The 19,374-nt window shown below is 48.2% G+C and overlaps 1 protein-coding gene across 1 annotated transcript; it reads right to left on the bottom strand.

Moving 5' to 3' along the window:
• Nucleotides 1–1,264: 1,264 nt before the first annotated feature.
• On the bottom strand, nucleotides 1,265–17,884 carry LOC140600050 (NBPF family member NBPF6-like). The gene is given in 14 exon segments (XM_072767875.1): nucleotides 1,265–1,473; nucleotides 3,663–3,902; nucleotides 6,029–6,219; nucleotides 6,972–7,024; nucleotides 8,067–8,280; nucleotides 9,058–9,109; nucleotides 11,277–11,491; nucleotides 12,278–12,329; nucleotides 13,331–13,545; nucleotides 14,546–14,672; nucleotides 14,782–14,996; nucleotides 15,758–15,854; nucleotides 17,505–17,833; nucleotides 17,835–17,884. Coding segments are annotated over 14 exon segments (2,259 nt in total).
• Nucleotides 17,885–19,374: the final 1,490 nt, after the last annotated feature.

Genomic DNA, 19,374 nt, shown 5'->3' on the forward strand with positions numbered 1-19,374 from the left:
TGTTACCCAAATTCCACCTCACAATCTTGAAATCAGAATCTTAAGGTACTGGGCGAAGGCACTCATGTTAGTTCAAAGCTGACTCAGTGTTTCTTTTATCCTAGCATGATTGATTTAGAAGTATTCGCTAAGCTACCCTAATTCACACCAGTGTTTTCTCGACCTCATCTCTTCCACCAGGAGGACACTGTCCCTAAGAATGTTGGTCTTCTTTCTGACACCTGCCATGAATGACTTTCTTTCTCTGTTGGACTCGATTCTTGTGCATCTCCCCGGGACTTCCAAAAGCAGCCCAAAGTGAATTCAGTACAATGCTCTAGTATGTTCTCGTGCCTGAAATTCAACCCAGTTACCTTTTCGCTGATTCCTACTGAGCGTGGAGACATGGTGATGACCGCGAAAAGGGGAGACGTCTTGATGCCTAAGCACCTCATGTTCTATTCCTTTTGGAAACCTGGCATTAGCTTCTACCTTTGGCCGATGTCTCTTTAGAAAAGTGCCATTCCTGTCCTCTACCTGATGCCAACTACCATGTCCCCCCTAAGGTGGGGGACACAAAGGTCCCGGAAGCCCCATACGGGACTTCCCTTCTCATCTGGGGCTGAGGAGAAACCTGACTCCAGGCAGCCCAGTGTGGCACTTCCAGCTGTGACTCAGGTTCTCATTTAGTTTTTGTCCTGGGGGATCTTTCTCCTCTGTTTTCATACTTCTTATTCACATGGAGAAGATGAGGGTGAAGTGTCATCCGAGGTCAGATTCCCTGAAAGACCCAAGAGGAGAATCCTCGTGCAATGGCTCATTAAGACAATGCTCCTGGGAGAAAGAGGCCATGGAGTTGGGGAAGCGGGGTTGGGGGGTGGCTGGGGGGGTGGGGGGTGGCGGTGGTGGCAAAGAAGCCAAGAAACTGTGTGATTTCCGGCAGACTGTTGCGTGTTTGGTGACATGTGTAGATGACGCTGCTCTGCTGAGGAGGCCCATGGGGCCTGCTGCCCCCTTGTCATGAGGAGAGGGGAGAGGGCACCTCAGGACAGCCCCAGCAGGACCACAGCAGAGTTCAGATGCAACCAGGTGATGCAGATGGAAGGGCCGGCAGGGCGGCAGCCCTTATGGGAAACAGAGATAAGAGCAAACAAAAGAAGCACCAGCTATGGGAGCGAACAAAGGAGGAAGAGCACAAACAGTGGTGGGCAGGACGGAGCTGTAATCTGAAGAAGAGCAATAGGAACCCATGCCCCAACAGCACAGATGTGATCACCTCTGCGCCCTAAGCTTGAAGGCGGGGAAATCTGCATGCAAGTTGCCCCTGGATGAACCGCAGTTTCCTCTTGATAATCTTGTGTCTCGTGACACCTAGGGCCTTCATGGGGTCAAAGACTTGACACTCACACTGACTGGCCACCGAGCCCTCAGCAGTTTCACCTTCCAGCTTGAGAGTGTGGTTTGTCATGCCCACGGATGCATCCAAACCCAGCTCTGAAAATAAAAGCACATCAACAGGATCCGTTGTCATTCAGGATCTTTCTGAGCCTCCACCAATAAGACGTCAAAGAAGGCCAGTGGGCAGGACGAGAGAGGCCATCTGAATGTTAACGAGTGAGGAGAAGCCAATGGACACATTTTGATTATTTCCTGTTTTGCTCATCTTTCTTACCCTACCAAGAGGGCCAGGAGGTCAATAGGCTCGCAATGGATGAAAGTGAAATGGGGAAAAACAGAATTGGTAAAAACAAAGAGTTACGGGGAAGAGAGGACAAAGGCAAGGAAATCATGTCTGTACTATTAGAGAGGATATTGTAGAGACCTCACCCAAAGTCAAAGATGAAGGGAAGCTTTGGGAAGCAACAAGGAATGAGAAAGCTAGGGAATCTCTCCAACATGCCTCAACATATGTTTCATATATGTACATTATGTATAATATACACACCAAATACCCATCTGTTGTGCCATAAGATATAAATGTGTGTACCTGTATGTCCGTATGTATTCAATGAGTAAATGATTACATAGGGGCTGGGGGACATGCAACAGAATATTGTAAAACCCCCCTTCTTGGCAGTTGAAATTGGAAAAAATACACAAATTCAAGAAGAATGAGAAAAGCTTTTGCAAGAAACAGGTGAGCCTTTAAACATCGGGGAAGAATTATGAGGTGGAGGAAGTGGGAACAACACAGAGTAAAACCATCTGCCTATAGAATGATAGAATGTATTTGCCCCCAATTCATATGTTGCAACGTGATCCCTACTATGATGGTATTGTGGAGTGAACCCGTGGGAGGCAGAGCCCCCCATTAAAGGGATTCCTACCCTATAAAAGAGACCCCACAGAGCTTCCTCACCTCTCCACCCAGTGAGGACATAACTAGAAGCAGCCACCTGTGAACCAAGCAGGAAGTGTCACCAGGCACTGAATGTGCACCTGTTGGATTGTGGCTCTACTCAGCCTCCAGAACAGTGAGATATTAATTTCTGACGTTAATAAGCCAGCCTGTCTGGGCATTTTTGTTATAAAAGCCAGAATGGACAAAAAAAATCTGGCATGGACCCTGGTTTCTTGCTCAGTTCTCTGTGGAAAGTGAGTCATAGAGAGAGGGACTAAGCCAGCAGGTGGAGTCAGGGCCAGGACTGTGGGAGCCAAGGAGAGGTGACAGAGAAGCTAGAGGGAGAAGACAATAAGTACCTCAGTTTCTAAGGCCCTTGTCAAAGCTGTGCTTCCCCAAACACTCACTGAGCTCTTTCTCTCGGGCCTCTCCCTGGTGAGACAGTGCTGTTTCCTTTTGTTACCTCCACATGGGTACTGGATCACCTCATTTCTCAGATGAGTTCTGAGCCTGACAGGGGAGCCCCGGGACACCCCAGGCTCCAGGAAGGGACACGTAAAGGGAGCGAGGGTAAAGACACCATGACCCAGGGGAGGGTTGAAAAGTTCGGTCTTAAGGAAATCTGAACAGAGGTGGATCCTATGAGCAGGAGTCTGGGGAGGAGGCGATGGAGATGAGAGGAGATGATGAGCTGGAGGGAAGATGAGAGAAGAGAGTGACGTGTGCACTTTATCTAAGAGAGTGGCCCCTTATTTCTTTAGAAAAAGAAAAAAATAAACAAGAGATTGTGTTGTGGGTCAGTATTTCCACTGTGGCTGTGAAAGCTTAACAGGGAAAATTGGCTTGAAGATGTGGAAGAGGAGAAAAATTGGCACACGAGCCTCTGAGAAAGCCAGGGAAGATGGGGTCCAGCCAAAGTGGAGCCGGGGAATAATTGCTCCACCCCACGTGTAACAATGCCATGAAACCATTTCCCAAGCATTAAAGCACCACAGAGACACAAGAATTAGACATTACAAATTCAGAGATGTTATCTAGCAGTGGTTGTTGGATCAGGCCCCCTAAAAATAATGTTGTATCACGCTCCCAGCTTCGATGGATTGGACACCATTGTCAGGGGTTTCAGATGAAGGTACTGAAGGGAAAATACATGAGAAGATGAATAGCTTGTCCAGTTAAAGAGCCCCTGGATACGGGGCAGAATGGATACTAAACACCAGGCTCTTGCTCACTCCCTGTATTGGAGCATCGTGAGATTTGACCTACCCCCATTGTTGCCTCCAGCCACAAGCCTGTGAGTCCAACATAGAGACTAGAGCTTCCTACTTCCCTTCCCTCTCACCTTGGGAGAGTGGCCTTTGGTCCCCAGAACCCATCTTGGCTGCCAGGCTCCAGATGGTGGGGGAGAGGTCGAGCCTGGCTCTGTTGTCACCACGATCCAACTGCTGGCCCAGCTGCAACTGCAGAGAATTGGCCTCCTTGGTGCTGGGCTGTGGCTGTGCTCTTGAAGTTTGCACCTCTGCCCTTAGGAAAGTCAAGTTTCCACTCAATAGCCCCCGGTGACAGGGCACCTGCATGGGAGCTGAAGCAAGAAGAGATGTCAATGGGATAAACCCCAGTGTTCCTTAGCTGAGCACTCCCAGAACACCCATTTCTGACGTCCCCGCCCGTCCGTGAGATCACCCTGGGAGCGGGCACAAAGGCAGATATCATGTGTATGAAGATGTCACCATTATGTCTGTGCCTGGGAACGCTGGGCCGGCAGGTGCCCAGGCTGCGAAGTCCCAGAAGCGAAAATCACCCCCTTGACTCCAGAGGGCCTTTAGATGGGCGCAGGAACTCATGCTTATTATCCTGTAACCCTCGTCCGATAGCCTACAGAAAACATTCTAGAGAGGCCTGGGGGCACGGGGAGAAGGCGAGGACAGTGTGTACCCGAAAGATAACAGAACAATGGAAGACGTTTGGCCTTGAGGCTTCAGGTACCACTAGAAAAGGGACTTGGGAAAAAGTACCATGGACCAAGTCAGGAGCACCTTTCTTGGCTCTGGAGCCTTTGGAACTTTCTCATGTACAATTTTTGACTGCCCTTCCACCCACCCACACCTGTATGTTCTATTGCCACCCGGAGGAGGCGCTGACAGCTGTAAGGAATGTAGCAGAGGTCTGAGTCCCGTAGGACATCCCAGGGCCAGAAGTGCTCCAGGATCAGACTCTGTGGGTCTTCAGGGAGGGCACAAAGCACCCAGTCCCAGCATCACACACCCTTCAGGGAGGTGTGGGCAGCACTCCGTAATCAAACACACTCAGGTTTCCACTGTGAAGGGAGTATGTGTTCTCAGAAAGGGGGCTAAACAGACACTTGCAACACCCTCACACCAGAGCAGGTCAGCTTCAGTCGGAGCCGTGCCTCCTCCCTGCCATGTGGGCCCTCAGGTGATCTGAAGAGCAAAGAAATTCTGCTAACAATCCAAATACTCTCCCAGAAGGGAAGTCCAAAAAATAGCCCGAGAGGGAACAAATGGGAAATGGGTTTTACTCTGCACTCTTGTGTGACAGGGCCCCCAAGGGGGTCTTGCTCAGCAGGCAGCACTTTTCTGAAGATTATGGAGAGGGGATCGCCTGTGCTGAGGCCAATACCCACCCTAGGTGCACAGGCCACTGATCATTTACACGACATGGTGCCACAGAGAGTAGATACATGACTGAAACCATATCCACACGTGGAAAAATCACTGATGCTGCACAGAGGGTGCAAAGTACTCCATCCATGGGGGATGAAAAACCAGAGCTAGAGCCTTAGCTTCACTGAAACCACAGGGTACAGGCGGGGCTGGGTGCTCAGGATCTTCTATCTAAATGCTACAGAGGGCAGCTCAGGAGCAAATCTTTGGGATCAGCAAAAATATAATAGATGGTGCAAATATGGAGCTGACTGCAAACCTGTGTGGACAGCAGGAGAGATTATAGGAAGCAACGCAACTGGCAATAGAATTTCATGAGTAGCAGAAGACTCTACTTGATAAAAGAAAGAGGTCTGTTACCCAGGTGTCTCCAGGTGACATAGTGGCGGCTGGGTTTTTGCCTTTTTCCCTCATTTCTCCTCTCTCCTGTCTTGGTACCAATGCCTGCACCAGTGAGGGCGCAGGCGGCAGAGGGTAGTCTGGGACGGAAGGAAAGGGAAGTTGTCTGACCCACACGATGCCTTTTCTTATTTAAGGAGGCTCCATGCCCAGTGTGGAGCCCAACATGGGACTTACGTCACAACCCTGAGATCAAGACCTGAGCCGAGATCAAGAGTTGGACACTTAACCAACAGAGCCACCTGGGTGCCCCAGTGTTTTTAAAATTAAATCCAAGAGCAGAGTTCAAAGAAACCAGTATGAGTCTACAAGGCCTGTTGGCAAGCTTGCGTCTCTCAGCCTATTTAGGTGGTTGGATAGAAAGCAGAGAGGCGGGATCCCTGGGTGGCGCAGTGGTTTGGCGCCTGCCTTTGGCCCAGGGCGCGATCCTGGAGACCCGGGATCGAATCCCACATCAGGCTCCCGGTGCATGGAGCCTGCTTCTCCCTCCGCCTGTGTCTCTGCCTCTCTCTCTCTCTCTGTGACTATCATAAATAAATAAAAATTAAAAAAAAAAAAAAGAAAGCAGAGAGGCTTCCTGGGGCCTCCCCAGGAACTTTATGGCCCTCACAATGGGAGTACGTACCGTCCACATCCAGACCCAAGAAGAGTTCCTGCTTATCAGATGTGAATGAGGCACTTGTATAAGGCCTGCAGGCGTCTGGCAGGTCATGGCCAGCTGAAGGAGTCCAATAAGATTCATCCAGTGAGTCCTGTGGGACTTCATTCTCTTCTGCCACTGGCAGCTCCCTGGGGAGCCTCGTGTTCCAGGGAGTACTGAAGATGCAAGAAGAAGGTTGAGTCAACAGGGAGTCCCAGCTGGTCTTGGTGGTAGGGAGGAGGGAGTGGTGACAGAAAACAAGTGGGAAGTCCCCATCAAGGGACATGAACCAGTCTGCCTCCATCTGGGGCCAGAGTGTGGATGCGCTGGGGATAGATCAGGGAAGTGCTCACAGCAGAATGGGAGCTCATGGGGAAGGAGTTTGAACCACCCAGTGCACAGCAGTTACCACATACAGAACACTCAGAAAACAATAAAACCGGCATCAAGACGTTTGCAAACATTTTGTTGAAATTGACAGAAAGCACCATCAGAACCCCAGGCTACGGCAGCATGGTAGATTCCTAGAAAGCTCCTGTGCCCAAGGCCTACTCCCTAAATACTGAGGCATGAATTTTTTTCTAAATACTGTCTTTGCCATGAGTTCTTGCCAATGTTGTAATGACAAACTGGCAGAGACAGATGGGCATCTCGGGCTGGACCCAACACAAAGAGAGACTGTGAGAGTGCAAGAGATCCTGTGATTGCTTAGTATCCTGCATCAATGAACTATATTTTCCCACATTTGAGAGGGATCAACAAAGGGGCCTGTACGAGTACCATAGTGAAACAGAGAACAGGGCTAGCGGATCATTGTGTGGGTGTCTGAAGGGGTGAAACAGGTACATGTAGCACTGTCTAGATTTCCCTGGATCCGAGATCACCAGATGTCACCACCGAATTAAAGCCCATGATTCTTCAGAGTTACCTGGGGGCATATCTGGCCTTGGTCTTCATCCTCCCAACAATCATTATGATTTCCTACAAATAAATACAGACAGGGCCAGGCACAATTAAACAGAACACCATCTTTACAGTAAAATTAAGTATCCAATACAATTAGTACAAGGGCATGTTTATCCTTAGTGGGGCAGCAAGGAATTGTAAGAGACATCATCCAAGAGGACGCAGGTATTGTCTTGGGAAGAGACCTTGGTTTGCTTTCCTAAACCATCAGGCATGTGTTCCATGATGTGGCAGAGGCACATCTCAAGAGTCTGTGTCCAGAGTGAAACATCAGTTTTTCCACAGATTCTGGGGAACAGCTTACCTGCATCCAAACAACTTACTGCAACCTTCTCCCATTACCTTCTCCCATGAGATACTCTAGGTGTGATGGTTTAAGGGAATTTATATCCAGAGGCCAGACTGATGGATGGAATCTGCAAACCCTCAAATGAAAAGGAATCTTTGTGCATAATCCTTTGTGCTACACAGACATATGAGCCATGGGTGGGATGGGGCAATGCTCGGGCTCAGCTTGTCAGGGAAACATAACAAGCAAGCTGATGGTAGGGGTGTTGGATGTCCTGAGGCTCCAGTGATGACTCATCAGATGAAGACAGCCAACGCAGAGGACACAGACACTGGGGATGAGAATAGTCAAACCAGGGAAACAATAATCCAAAGATATAGGTAAAGCTAACAAATCTTTGGACAGGCACAACAATTCAAAGGACATTGTTCGAGTGTGAAAATGTAAGCACTGCAGATGAGGAGAGACACTGAATGGAAATCAGGAACAAAGACAGACTCCTCTGCATGTACAGCGCAACTGAGTGTGTGCTTGTCACATCTGCCTTGACTCTAATGTCCTAACTTCTGTGTCAGAAGCCATGAGCTTGACCTGAGAAGAGGAGAAAAGGGCCAGTCCCTGACTCGCCTCATATCTGTTCTTAAAAGTCTATCCTAGAGCCAGACTCAGATCCTCATGTCTACCAGGCTTATACACAGCGATGACACATCTGCATAAGCAGAGGTGGGGATACCAAAGCTAGGGGGGTGGACTTGGGAGCTTTATCACCTTGATGATGGAGGACTCACTAGCTACTTCCAGAGCAGAACAGATGTCCACATCTTCAAATGAGTTCATGTTGGCCCTCAAGGAAGTCTTGTGGGAGTCAGACAGGTCAGGAAGGGCTGAATAAGTCAGATAGCATTCATCCAGGGGGTCCCGTGGGACATCCTGCTCTTTCACCTCTGGCAGCTCCCTGCTGAGCCTGGTAGGGTGGGGAGATCTGAAGATTAAAGCAAGCAAAGTAGACACCACAGCATCCTACCGGTTTTCATGGGAGGCAGAGAAGTATAGTCATAACAAAGGGGCACACCCATTATTGACAGAAAAAAAAAACCTCTCCTCCTGTTTCAGGGGCAGAGTGTGGCTACTGTGGGGGCAGTAGAGACAGATAGACAACAGAAGGCGCTCAGGGCAGTGGCCACAGAACTAAGCTTCTGATCAACAAACTGAGCTATTGTGGAAGGGAAGTCATGACTCATAGCACACATGCGGAATCCTAAAGGTGGCTTTAACACCTTTGCATCAATTTTGTTGGTATGACATTCAGTGACCAAGTGAACACAGGCTTTAAAAGGCATAATCAACATGGAGAGATCTTGTGTCTTCCACACTTCTTTCTCTTACTACTGTGACATGATGTTTATTATATTTTAGGTAGTCTTTTAGTATAATACATCCTCAGCGTGGTGACACCAAAAAGGCGTATTTGCCTCTCACTCTGGTTTTATCAATAGGAGAGAACAGGGGAATGCAGAGAACCCCAGTGACTGGTGAATTCACCTTGTTCAATGGACAGCAGGTTATTGAAATGGAGGAGTCAATAAAAGGAACTTAGCCGTGTTAACACAGAGAAGGCATACACATCATGGTTAGAAAAGATACTTTGTGATTGGGCAATGGATGAAATAGGTACATTTGGCAGTTTCTGTTTTTTTTCCTTGAAATGTATCCTTGAATTTAACCACTGAAAAAGCCACCTATGATTCTTCAGAGTTACCTGGGGCATATCAGGTCTTGGTCTCCTTCCTCCTCATGATGGGTTGGATTTTCTGTAAACATACACAGACAGGGCCAGTCATTAAGCAGATCCCTCTTTGTACATTAATAATTCAGTGCCCAAAGTTACATGAGTACTGAGATATGATCAGTGTGAGAACAGGTTTCGTGGCAAGAATATTTCAGGGTGCCTCTGATAGTCTCTTCTGATAAGTGGCTTGATTTCCTACCTGTGCCATTGGGAAACATTTGCTTTATCTGAGAGACTATCATCAGAGTTTCCCCCTGTCTTCAGTCTGTGCAGATACTTTTAACTTATCATTTTGCACAGATTCTGGGGAGCCAGCTTCCCTGCTTCTAAAAGGATGACTGCCGTATTCAGCCTTCTCCCATCAGACAGCCTGGTTGTTGAAGGCTTAGTGGAATTTATAACCAGAGACGGAACAGATGGAATGTAACTACAAACCCTCAGATCAAAGTGAGTCTTTGGGACTACACGGAATATTGGCCCAATTCATGTGGTGGGGGAATGCCAAGGCGCAGCTCCGCTTCTGAAAACACACCAACAAGCTAACAGTGGAGGTACTTATGGTGGGTTTTTAAACACCTGTTTAGGAAGACCAATCAACCCAAAGGACATAGAGACAGGGCTAAGAACAGCAAAACCACCGGACAAGAATGCAGATTGACTGTGGCAGGCATAGATTCTTAAAGGACCTGGCTCAAAGATGAAACATAGAGCATTAAATGTGCGAAGGGACATTTCAACCAAATTAATTCTGACAGACACCTTCTACCACGTTACTGAGGTAAGTTGAGTTTGGCACGCCTGCCCTGGGGCCGATGACCTGACAGAGAAACCAGGTGACCTGGGCATGCCCTGGGACTAGGAAGAGAGCAAAGCTGCCTGACCCATCTGATGTCTGTCCTTAAAACCCAGTCCTAGAGCCCAGTTCAGATGAGTATTTCTCTACAGGGCCTGCACACGGGGACGACCTCTTCTTGGAGAGTGGAGGTCTGGGGTACAAAAAACAGGAGATCTCTGTGGGTGTCCAGTTGGAGCTTTATCACCTTGACAGTGGGGGTACTCACTGGCCACTTCTAGAGGAAAACAGACTTCCAGTTCCTCACGTGAGAAGATGGTGGCACTCCTCTAAGGCCAGTAATAGTCAGACAGGTCGGGAGGAGCTGAATATGTCAAGTAGCCTTCATCCAGAGAGTCCCATGGGATGTTCTGCTCTACCACTTCTAGCTGCAGTCTGCCGAGCCTGCAGGGTGGGGACACCTGAAGATTAACCTAAGAGGGATCTGAAATCCTATGTCCTGTCTGGCATTGATGGAAAGCAGGAAGGAGTGGTGAAGAAAGCAAAGAGGTTGTTGACCGATTAAGGAAAGAAAATTCTTCTTCTTCTTCTCCCTCTCCCTCTCCCTCTCCCTCTCCCTCTCCCTCTCCCTCTCCCTCTCCCTTCCCTTTCCATTTCCCTTCCCCTTCTCCTTCTTCTCCTTCTTCTCCTTCTTCTCCTTCTCCTTCTTCTTCTTTTGTGGGACAAGGTATGTTTGCCACAGGGGCAGCCGATAGAAAGTACAGTAATTGCTCAGTGCACAGGTCAAATAGCAAGCTTGTGAAGGAGACTGAATTATCTCTGTGGCATCCAGTCATGACTCACTACATTCAGAGCCCCACAATGGTGGCTCTCTCCCTTCCATTCAAGTGGCATTAAGTTCTGCAGGTAGTGGCCAAGCATTTACAGCCTTGGGGCAGTTGACTGTCCCAGAAATCTCATGTCATCAAACCCTCTTTCTCTCAAGATCGTGACATGATAGAATATTTTTGCCTGTGTGCATTCTTGCTATGTACACATGCTTACATGCTAAATCTAACAGGCCTCTGCTTAGGGTAGACATGTACCTCTCTCTAAAGCACGGAGGAGAGAATGAATGTGCTCAGCAAACCCTGTTGACATAGGAGTGACCCACACCTGGGTCAGCTGACTGTGGGTTTCTCAACCGGAGAAGTTAATTAAGAAATGGGAAGCAATACAAGTACTGCAAGGAAAACAGAACACATTGTGAAAATGGATAATTTGTCACTGACCAAATGGATACTATAGTTCTCTTCAGCGCTTTCTGCTTTTCCCTGCGTCTGACGGTCTGACGTCTACAGATGCCACCTTGGAATTCACAGGCCCCAGTGTGGAGAACAAGCAATATGGACACTACCTGGGGGACCACGTGGAGTTTCAGCCCCTTTGGACTGGGAGCATTCACAGGGCAGATCCACAGCAGAGTCGAATTCTTGTTCATCAGATGGAAATTCACCATCACCGGAAGCCTGGTGGCTCTCACTCCCGTCTTGGAGAATTGAAGGAGTCAAAACACATTCATCCAGTGGGTCCTGGAGGACCTCCTTCTTTTCAACTTCCTGCTGCTCTAGGCTGTGGGGGGTAGGACAGGAATGACAGAAGATCAAACCAGGAGGATCCCACACCATGGCTTCCTAGCTGGTTTTCAGTAGAGTGATAGGGAGTAGTCACAGAAAGCAACATGGCTGTGCTCTTGGAGGGAAAGAACTATCCTCCTACATTGCCTCCTACATGAGGAACACAGAGAGACACAGCAGAAGATATTCTGTGCACTGCCCCCATAACCAGGTGATGCAGGAGGAGACTAAAGTCTTCCTGCGTGTTGTTACAGGCATGACTCCCACATGCAGGGAATTTTAAAAAGTGGCTTCAACCCTTCTGCATACATTGCAGTGACTTTTATATGCGGTGTCCAAGTGACTAAAGTTCCTGAGGCCTTATGGACTCGCAGACATTCTGACTACAAGGACCATTCTCTCAGTATTTTGATATAACATGCATTTGTTCTTCAATTTCCTCTCTTGCTATCAAAAATCCTGCCAGCGCAACGATGCCAAACAGGCACAAAGCCGATAAGCATCTCACCTTGGTTTTAACCACAAAGGAGAGAACAGCTGATTACAGGAATCCCTAGGTTTGGTCCATTCGTGTCTGTCTATTCACTGTACTCAACATGTGAGGGAGTAAGAAATTGAGACCTACATAACTACCACATGAAAAGATGACATGGCTGAAGGGGATGTTCAACTATTGGCTGAATGGATGAAATAGTTATGTGCAGCTCTTTCTCTTTATCCCTAGACGTGAGGTCTCCACAGGTCACCAGGAAAATTCATATACCACAATCTTGAGAGTTACCTGGGGGACATTGGGTGGTGTCCATTTCCTTTCCCAAGATCTTTTTGATTTTCTGCAAATAAGTTCAGAGACAACAGGTCACGCTAAGCAAATCGCACTTCCCACATGACCAAGACAGTGACCACGCACACTGCAAGGATGTTAAATTTCCCAGTGCAAGACCATTCTGTTCTGGCAGGGATATTCCAGGATCACAAAGGTTAAGTGTTATGGCCAGTAGACAGGACTGCTTCCTCACCTGTTGGGGAAATTCTCTTCCTCGTCTGCTACAAATTATCCCAATATCCTCCTCTGATGTGGGTCTGTGTAAAGAGTTCACAATATACTTTCCCCAGAGGTCCTATGGAAGAGCCCAGGCAACTTCTAGAAGCGTTGCTGCAAAATTGGGTTGTTCCATGAGATACCAGGATTCTTGATGGTTCATAGGAATTTATACTTGAGACTAATGAATCGATTGTAGAGACCCTCAAATCAAAAAGAATCTTCGGCATTCTACTGAAACAAAGTCTATCTGTGGTTTGAATGATGTCAGAGCCCAGCCTTGCTTCATAGAAACGTGCACTCAAGGTAATGACACAGTTGTATTCAGATGACTGCTTAGCTAAGTTGACCCAACATAGAGAAGATAGCGACTGGGACTGAGAGCAGTGAAACCAGGGAAAGCACCTCTCCTAGTAGGCAGGTATGTCAACCAACGACTTTGTACAGGCTTAGAAACTCGAGAGATATTGACCATACAGGAAAATTATCGTTGCGGGTAACAGAAGACATTTGATCCAAGTAGGGTATCTGACAACACCCCTGTGGATGTCCTACTGAGGTGGGTAGGGTTTGTCACCCCTGACATAGGTGCAATGGCCTGACACTGGGGCCGGGGTGGCAGAGGCATGACCCCTGCCTAGGACAGTTGAAGGCTCCCTGAACCACCTGATGTCTGGGTTTCCAAATCCATTATCTCCTGATTTAAACCAATATGTGTCTATAAGGCCTGTGCAGAGAGGTGAGCTTTCTCATTCTAGACAAGATGTACAGAACACAGAATATGGACGCTACCTGGGGGACCACGTGGAGTTTCAGCCCCTTTGGACTGGGAGCATTCACAGGGCAGATCCACAGCAGAGTCGAATTCTTGTTCATCAGATGGAAATTCACCATCACCGGAAGCCTGGTGGCTCTCACTCCCGTCTTGGAGAATTGAAGGAGTCAAAACACATTCATCCGGTGGGTCCTGGAGGATCCCCTTCTTTTCAACTTCCTGCTGCTCCGGGCTGTGGGGGGTAGGACAGGAATGACAGAAGATCGGACCAAGAGGATCCCACACCATGGCTTCCTAACTGGTTTTGAGTGGAGTTATAGGGAGTGGTCACAAGAAGCATAGCGGGGGCGGTGAGGGGGGCATTGCCTTGAGAGGGAGGAAGCGATCCATCCAGTAAGAGACAGAGTGTGGCTGCCAAGGGATGGCAGAGCAGCAGCAGCAGATACTCAGGGCACCGGTCACCGAGGGACTGACTAGGAATGAGAGCCAGTCATCCCAGTATGGTACAGTCCCAACATGAAGCAGAGATGGAGACCAGGCCAGGGGCAACCACCGCGTGCCTGAGTTGTGTGGGCTTTAACATAGATTGATCAGGCGGCTACGGCTCTGGAGTCCTTGCAGACTGGAGAAATTTGTGCCTTCTAGGCACCATGGTATTAATAGTGTCACATGACACTGCAAGTTTGGGTTAAGTGCTTCTCTTGGTTTTTAATTTTGCCGGTTGTCTGCTTACCAATTCCTTTGCTACTCACCTGCCCACCAAGGACCTTAGAGAATTGTGTAGGAAATAGATATGCACCTCTTCCTCGTGTTCATTTACAGGAAAGAATGGGTATTTTGTAGCTACAGGGCATCTTAAGGCTAGTGAGTTCATCTTGATCTTACAAGTACCACAGAGACAACAGACGACCAAGTTAACGGGGCCATCCATTGTTTCCATGTCTAGTTTTGCTTCTTGCATCTGGCACCCGAGACTCTCTAGACTTCACTTAGAGTCCTTTCTGAGGCCCTGTGCATTTTTTTTTTAAAAAGATGCTATTTATTTATTCATGAGAGACACAGAAAGAGAGGCAGAGAAACAGGCAGAGAGAGAAGCAGGCTCCCCGTGGGGAGCCCAGTGCAGAACTCGATCCCGGGACAGCGGGATCACGCCAAACCACTGAGCCACCCAGGCATCCTGGCCCTGTCCATTTTTACCCACACATTACCGGTGCCTGAATACTCATGGTCACCTGGGGGTGAGTGTTTCTTGTTTTTCTTCATCCTCCTCATCGTCATAATTTTCTGCAAATAAATTCAGAAATGTCCTGTCAACTATGTCCCACATCAGCACTAGACACACAGTGGGCTTATGTGTCCCTAAAGACATAAGGACAGCTGTGCAAACAGTGTAAAGCAGGTGGGGAGTCTCCTGTGAGCCCAGGACCTTGGAGCGGCCTAGTGCAATCAGGGCCTGCGGCCGCCTTACCTGAACTGAGCTTTCGGGCAAGGCGCTTGGCCAGCCTGCCTCCCTCAGTCAGCTGCTCTTGGAAACCCTGCCCTCGAGAATGCTCAGGGTCATCGTGGGTGAGGAGGTCCTCGAGGTGCTCATTGAGGCGTTCAGAAATATCTGTCCCTTCCCGTAACTTTTGATACAACCGGGTCAGCTCTTTAGCATGATCTTTAATTAGGATATGACATTGCCTAGGGTGGGACAGAGAAAATTTGTAAATGCAGAGTTGAAGCAAAGATTAGAAGAGCTTTTGTGGAGACTTCTGGAAGAATTTCCCCAAGGAGTCCCGGAAGCCGAATTTGGGCATGTGTGTGGCGATCTGCCTGTGGCAGAGAAAGAAGGTAAAACAAGACCTCCTCTATCAGAGGGCGCTCCTGTGAGCCTCCTTGACATCCCTTGTATCTTCTCTGTCTGTGAAAAAGCCAGGTGTCTTCCTAAACACACATCAGAGAGACGTCCCTTCAGCTTCTCACCTAGGGCGCACTCATTTTCTGGTAAAACTACATACAGTGCATCATGCACTGAATGGACATAGCTCCACACACAGAAGCATGAGCGTAATCAGCCTGGTTAACTGGCAAGCCCAGGAGAACGGCAGGGTAAGATGACTGTGTGTTCTAAAAGAAGGGATGACACGCTGTGGTCAGGAAGGTCGTGACGGTGTTAAACAGAAATGAGGGGGTGAACTCACAACATCGTGAATGTGCTAAATGCCATGAACTGTCCGCTTGAATTTGATGACGTTGACATGTTTTTTAAAAAGAGAAGATGGGGCTCTGAGTCATTGGAGTCCATAATCTACCAATTACTGTGGCCTTAATGGTGTTACAACTGTTTGTGTAACGTGCCTGCCATGACCGTTTCTGCCCTTCTCCTGGCCCAGACCCGTTGCTGCCCCAAGTCAGAGATGCCCTCAGCTTCCCTCCAGCCTCCCACATGGAGCCCTCCTTACCTGAGCTTCTCAGCCAACACCTCTGTCCGCTTCCCCTCCTCCAACTGCAGCTTCTCCCCCAGCACGGACTCGATGATGTCGGTGAGCTCTTTACACCCTGAGAAACAGAGATGCCTGCCTCAGTGGAAAGCTGGACATGCTGCTGTGCTCGCTGCCTTCAAGGGAGAGGGCAGGGTCCACCCCAGGACAAATGTAACCCCAGCAACCAGGCTCTGCACGTCTCATTCCTCAGCCTCCCAACTACGGGGCGTGTGATTAGTCCCCGTTTGAGAGCCGAGGAAGGAACAGCCCCAAGCCACAGACAGTGACTAGACACGGTGAGTAACTGGTATTTGGCAGAGTCAAAATTCACATCCCCTCACAGCGACCCTGATCATGGCCACTCTAGCAAGCCTTGCAGCCTCTTAAGTAGACACTGAGCAGGGACAGGAAGTAGGCCCCTAGGACGACAGGACTGATGGGTCCCCTGAGCTGGGATTTCTCTGTTGAACAAGTATGCCAAGGGTAAAAATTCATCCAGATGCACTTGTGTGAAGTATAATGCATAAAGCCGGAAGGAACTGAAAGGAATATGTCCAAATCCTAATAAAGTTTGTGATTAGAAGCAGTAGAATTATGAACAGGGTTTGCACAGTGCCAGGCTCTGCTCTAAGAGCTTTTCAAGAAATTACTCAGTACTGTGATTCAAAGAAGTAGGTGCCACAACAATAATAACCCGGGAAGGCTGGCCCAGAGACCTTGCTCTTCACCCCTGTATTGAGGTACCTCCACTCCAAGCTCTCAAGTGATATCTGTTTTCATCATCTTCACAACAGGTTTCCCACAATTTTGTGATTCGTATTAGGAGAGATGTTAACAAAACTTTGCTTGTGCTTTCCTGAAAGCTCAGTAACTCTTCACTTTCCTAAATAGCGGGCTTCAATCTTTTGCACCTTTCCCTGCATCAATCTTTTTTCATTTTACCTCCCCTTGCTGTACTGAAAGCCAGTTGTGAGAACATGACAAAAATTAGGGCTCAGAGCATCAGGATTCGTTACATCCCTGCAGCCCCCCCCCCTAAGACCAGGCAGCTGAGCTCCCCATTTCAGGCTGACTGTGGAGGGGTGCCTACCCCACACTCTAGCTCGGGGGGTTACTGGAGCCGCGGTCTCTCCCACTCACCCTCATCCTCACTTGGCCACATGTTTCTTGGCCCAGACCTTGACCTGCTCGCCATCCTGCATCACTGAAGTTTCCCAGCTTAGGGAGAGATAGATGGAGGCAGCACAGATTGTCTGAAATTCCCTGAGACACCCTCAACCTTACCACTGGGTATCAAATGGTGGCCTCCGTGGGCTCAGGAAGCAGAGCCTGTGCCCAGCTTCCCTCTCACCAGGGGAGTCACTGTGGATGGCGTCACTCATGGATACCACAGTTTCAGGGAAAGGAGGCCAACCTCCATCTCCTTGAAAGCAGGTAGTGTCACCTGCTACCCCCACCACTCACTGTGTGTGTACCATGTTTCCCCAGTGTAACCAGCTCAGTGTTTGCCAGCTGGACCCAGAGAAGCATAACCTGATGGGAGTTCCTCAGTCTCAGACACTTAGGCCAACAGTGAGCAGGACTGAGACAGTACAGAGAGGATCCCGAGAGGACCAGGCATTTCTGTGTCGGCACCAGGAATCGATAACTGGAAAGCTAACTCTAACCCAACCCTACAGTCTCTAACCTCTTGGTCTTCAGTTTTCCCATCCTGAGGGTAAAATACCCACTGCTACCTTTCCTGGATTGTGGCCAGAATGAAATTTATCCTGACAACGGAAATAGAGAAGATTACGTTTGGAGAGTTTTACTTTCTCAGAAGGAATACAGACAGTCATCACGTTGGAGACCATAACCTTGTAGGACTTACTGTATTTCTGCAGCTGGTTGGCCAGGGAGTAGGCAGTAGCTTCGGACATAAGGAATTTCTCCTTGAGGTCTCGGAAGTCCTGCTGGCTTTTTTCCAGCTTGGATTGAAGCTCCTGGTTGATTTCCAGGAGGCTGATTTCTGCCCTTGGACCAGACTGAGGGCCAAGAGGCGCTGCCATGGTGACCAGTGGCAGACGAGGTAGAGCTGGGGACTGGGGAGAAGAAACCCAAACACATGATGGGTTAAAAACAAGTGAAATCAAGTTAAGTTTAATCAGCCTGAGGGGTGAGGATACAGGAATTCTTTATTTACTATTGGCAACTATTTGTGCAACACCCCACAGCACTCGAGAGTCGGTAACCACAACAACAAGCTCTGGTGCCAGAGCTGAGAGCTGAAGGCAATGCCCGTAGCTCAGACTCCGATTGGAATGACAGGGGGAGCACCCAGCATTCTAGGTAACGGTCTGCAGTTGCAATAACAGAATTGGAACGTGGTGGGGATCAAGGAACCTTGGGAGCCACTGATACACAAGGCTGCCTCGTCTCCCTGAAGGTCACCACTGATGGGGACCACCCCTCAGCAGCCACTCTCAGTAGTTGTCTACCCTTGTGCTGACACCACGGATCCCATCTCTTTCTAAAAGTATATCTCAGCATAGTTCTCATTGTTCATTCTTGTGCGTGGATGAAGTCATCAAGGCAGAAATAGTTTCCCAATAAGTTTTCTTTTTTAAAAGATTTATTTGTTCAGTTGAGAGAATGAGAAGAGGGGTAGAGGGGGAGACTCTGACACGGAGCTCAATGCAGATCATGTCCGTAGCTGAAACTACCCATCAGATCATGACCCTAGCGGAAACCAAGAGTCAAACCCTCAACCAAGGGAGACACTCAGGCGCCTCACGCAACAGGTTTTCTTAAGGGTTGTCGTGAAGTCATTCCATTTCTCTCTCGGGTAAAATAGGTCTTAGGCTTTTCTAATATGTGAACGATTCCAAAGTCTTAAACTGTCATGATGTGACCTGGGTCTTCTCTAGTTTTTTTCACTATTAAAAACAGGAGAAAGACCAGAGGTAGTTTATGCAATTAATTTTTAAACATATTTTCTGTCTGAAATCTCTCAGTATTATTCGTCCTGCATTTCTGTGTTGTGTAGGTTTCTTTTCCCCTTTGAGAGACCATATATTTTCAATTTTCTTAGTCATACACCTACCTAGGAGTAGAATTGCTGTGTCACATGTAACCCTATGTTCAACTTTTTGAGGAACTGCCAAACTATTTTCCAAAGTAAAGTAACTGCACAATTTTACATTCTCACTAGGAAAGTGTAAGAATTCCATTCCTCTACAACCTTCACAACACATGTACTGTTTCTTTCTTTCTTTCTTTTTTTTTTTTTTGAAGTCCTACTGGAGGGGTTAAGTGGGATCTCACTGTGGTTTAGATTTGTATTTTCCTCATGACTAATGATATTGAGCCCCTTTGTGTTCATTGTTTCACTGAAATTATCCTTTAGAACAGCTTAACAATAACCCACAACCCTTGGACCAACTTCTCCAGGATCATGCCTGGGGCTGAAGGTGGCGCTAAACGTTTACGCTGAGCCACCCAGGCTGCCCTAAAAATAAAATCTTAAATTTTTTTTCATAATATGGAGAACCAGGGTGGCTCAGTTGGTTAAGACCCCAACTCTTGGTTTCAGCTCAGGTCATGATCTTAGGGTCTTA

This window comes from Vulpes vulpes, chromosome 8 (assembly GCF_048418805.1).
Source record: "Vulpes vulpes isolate BD-2025 chromosome 8, VulVul3, whole genome shotgun sequence".
Classification (NCBI taxonomy): Eukaryota; Metazoa; Chordata; class Mammalia; order Carnivora; family Canidae; genus Vulpes; species Vulpes vulpes.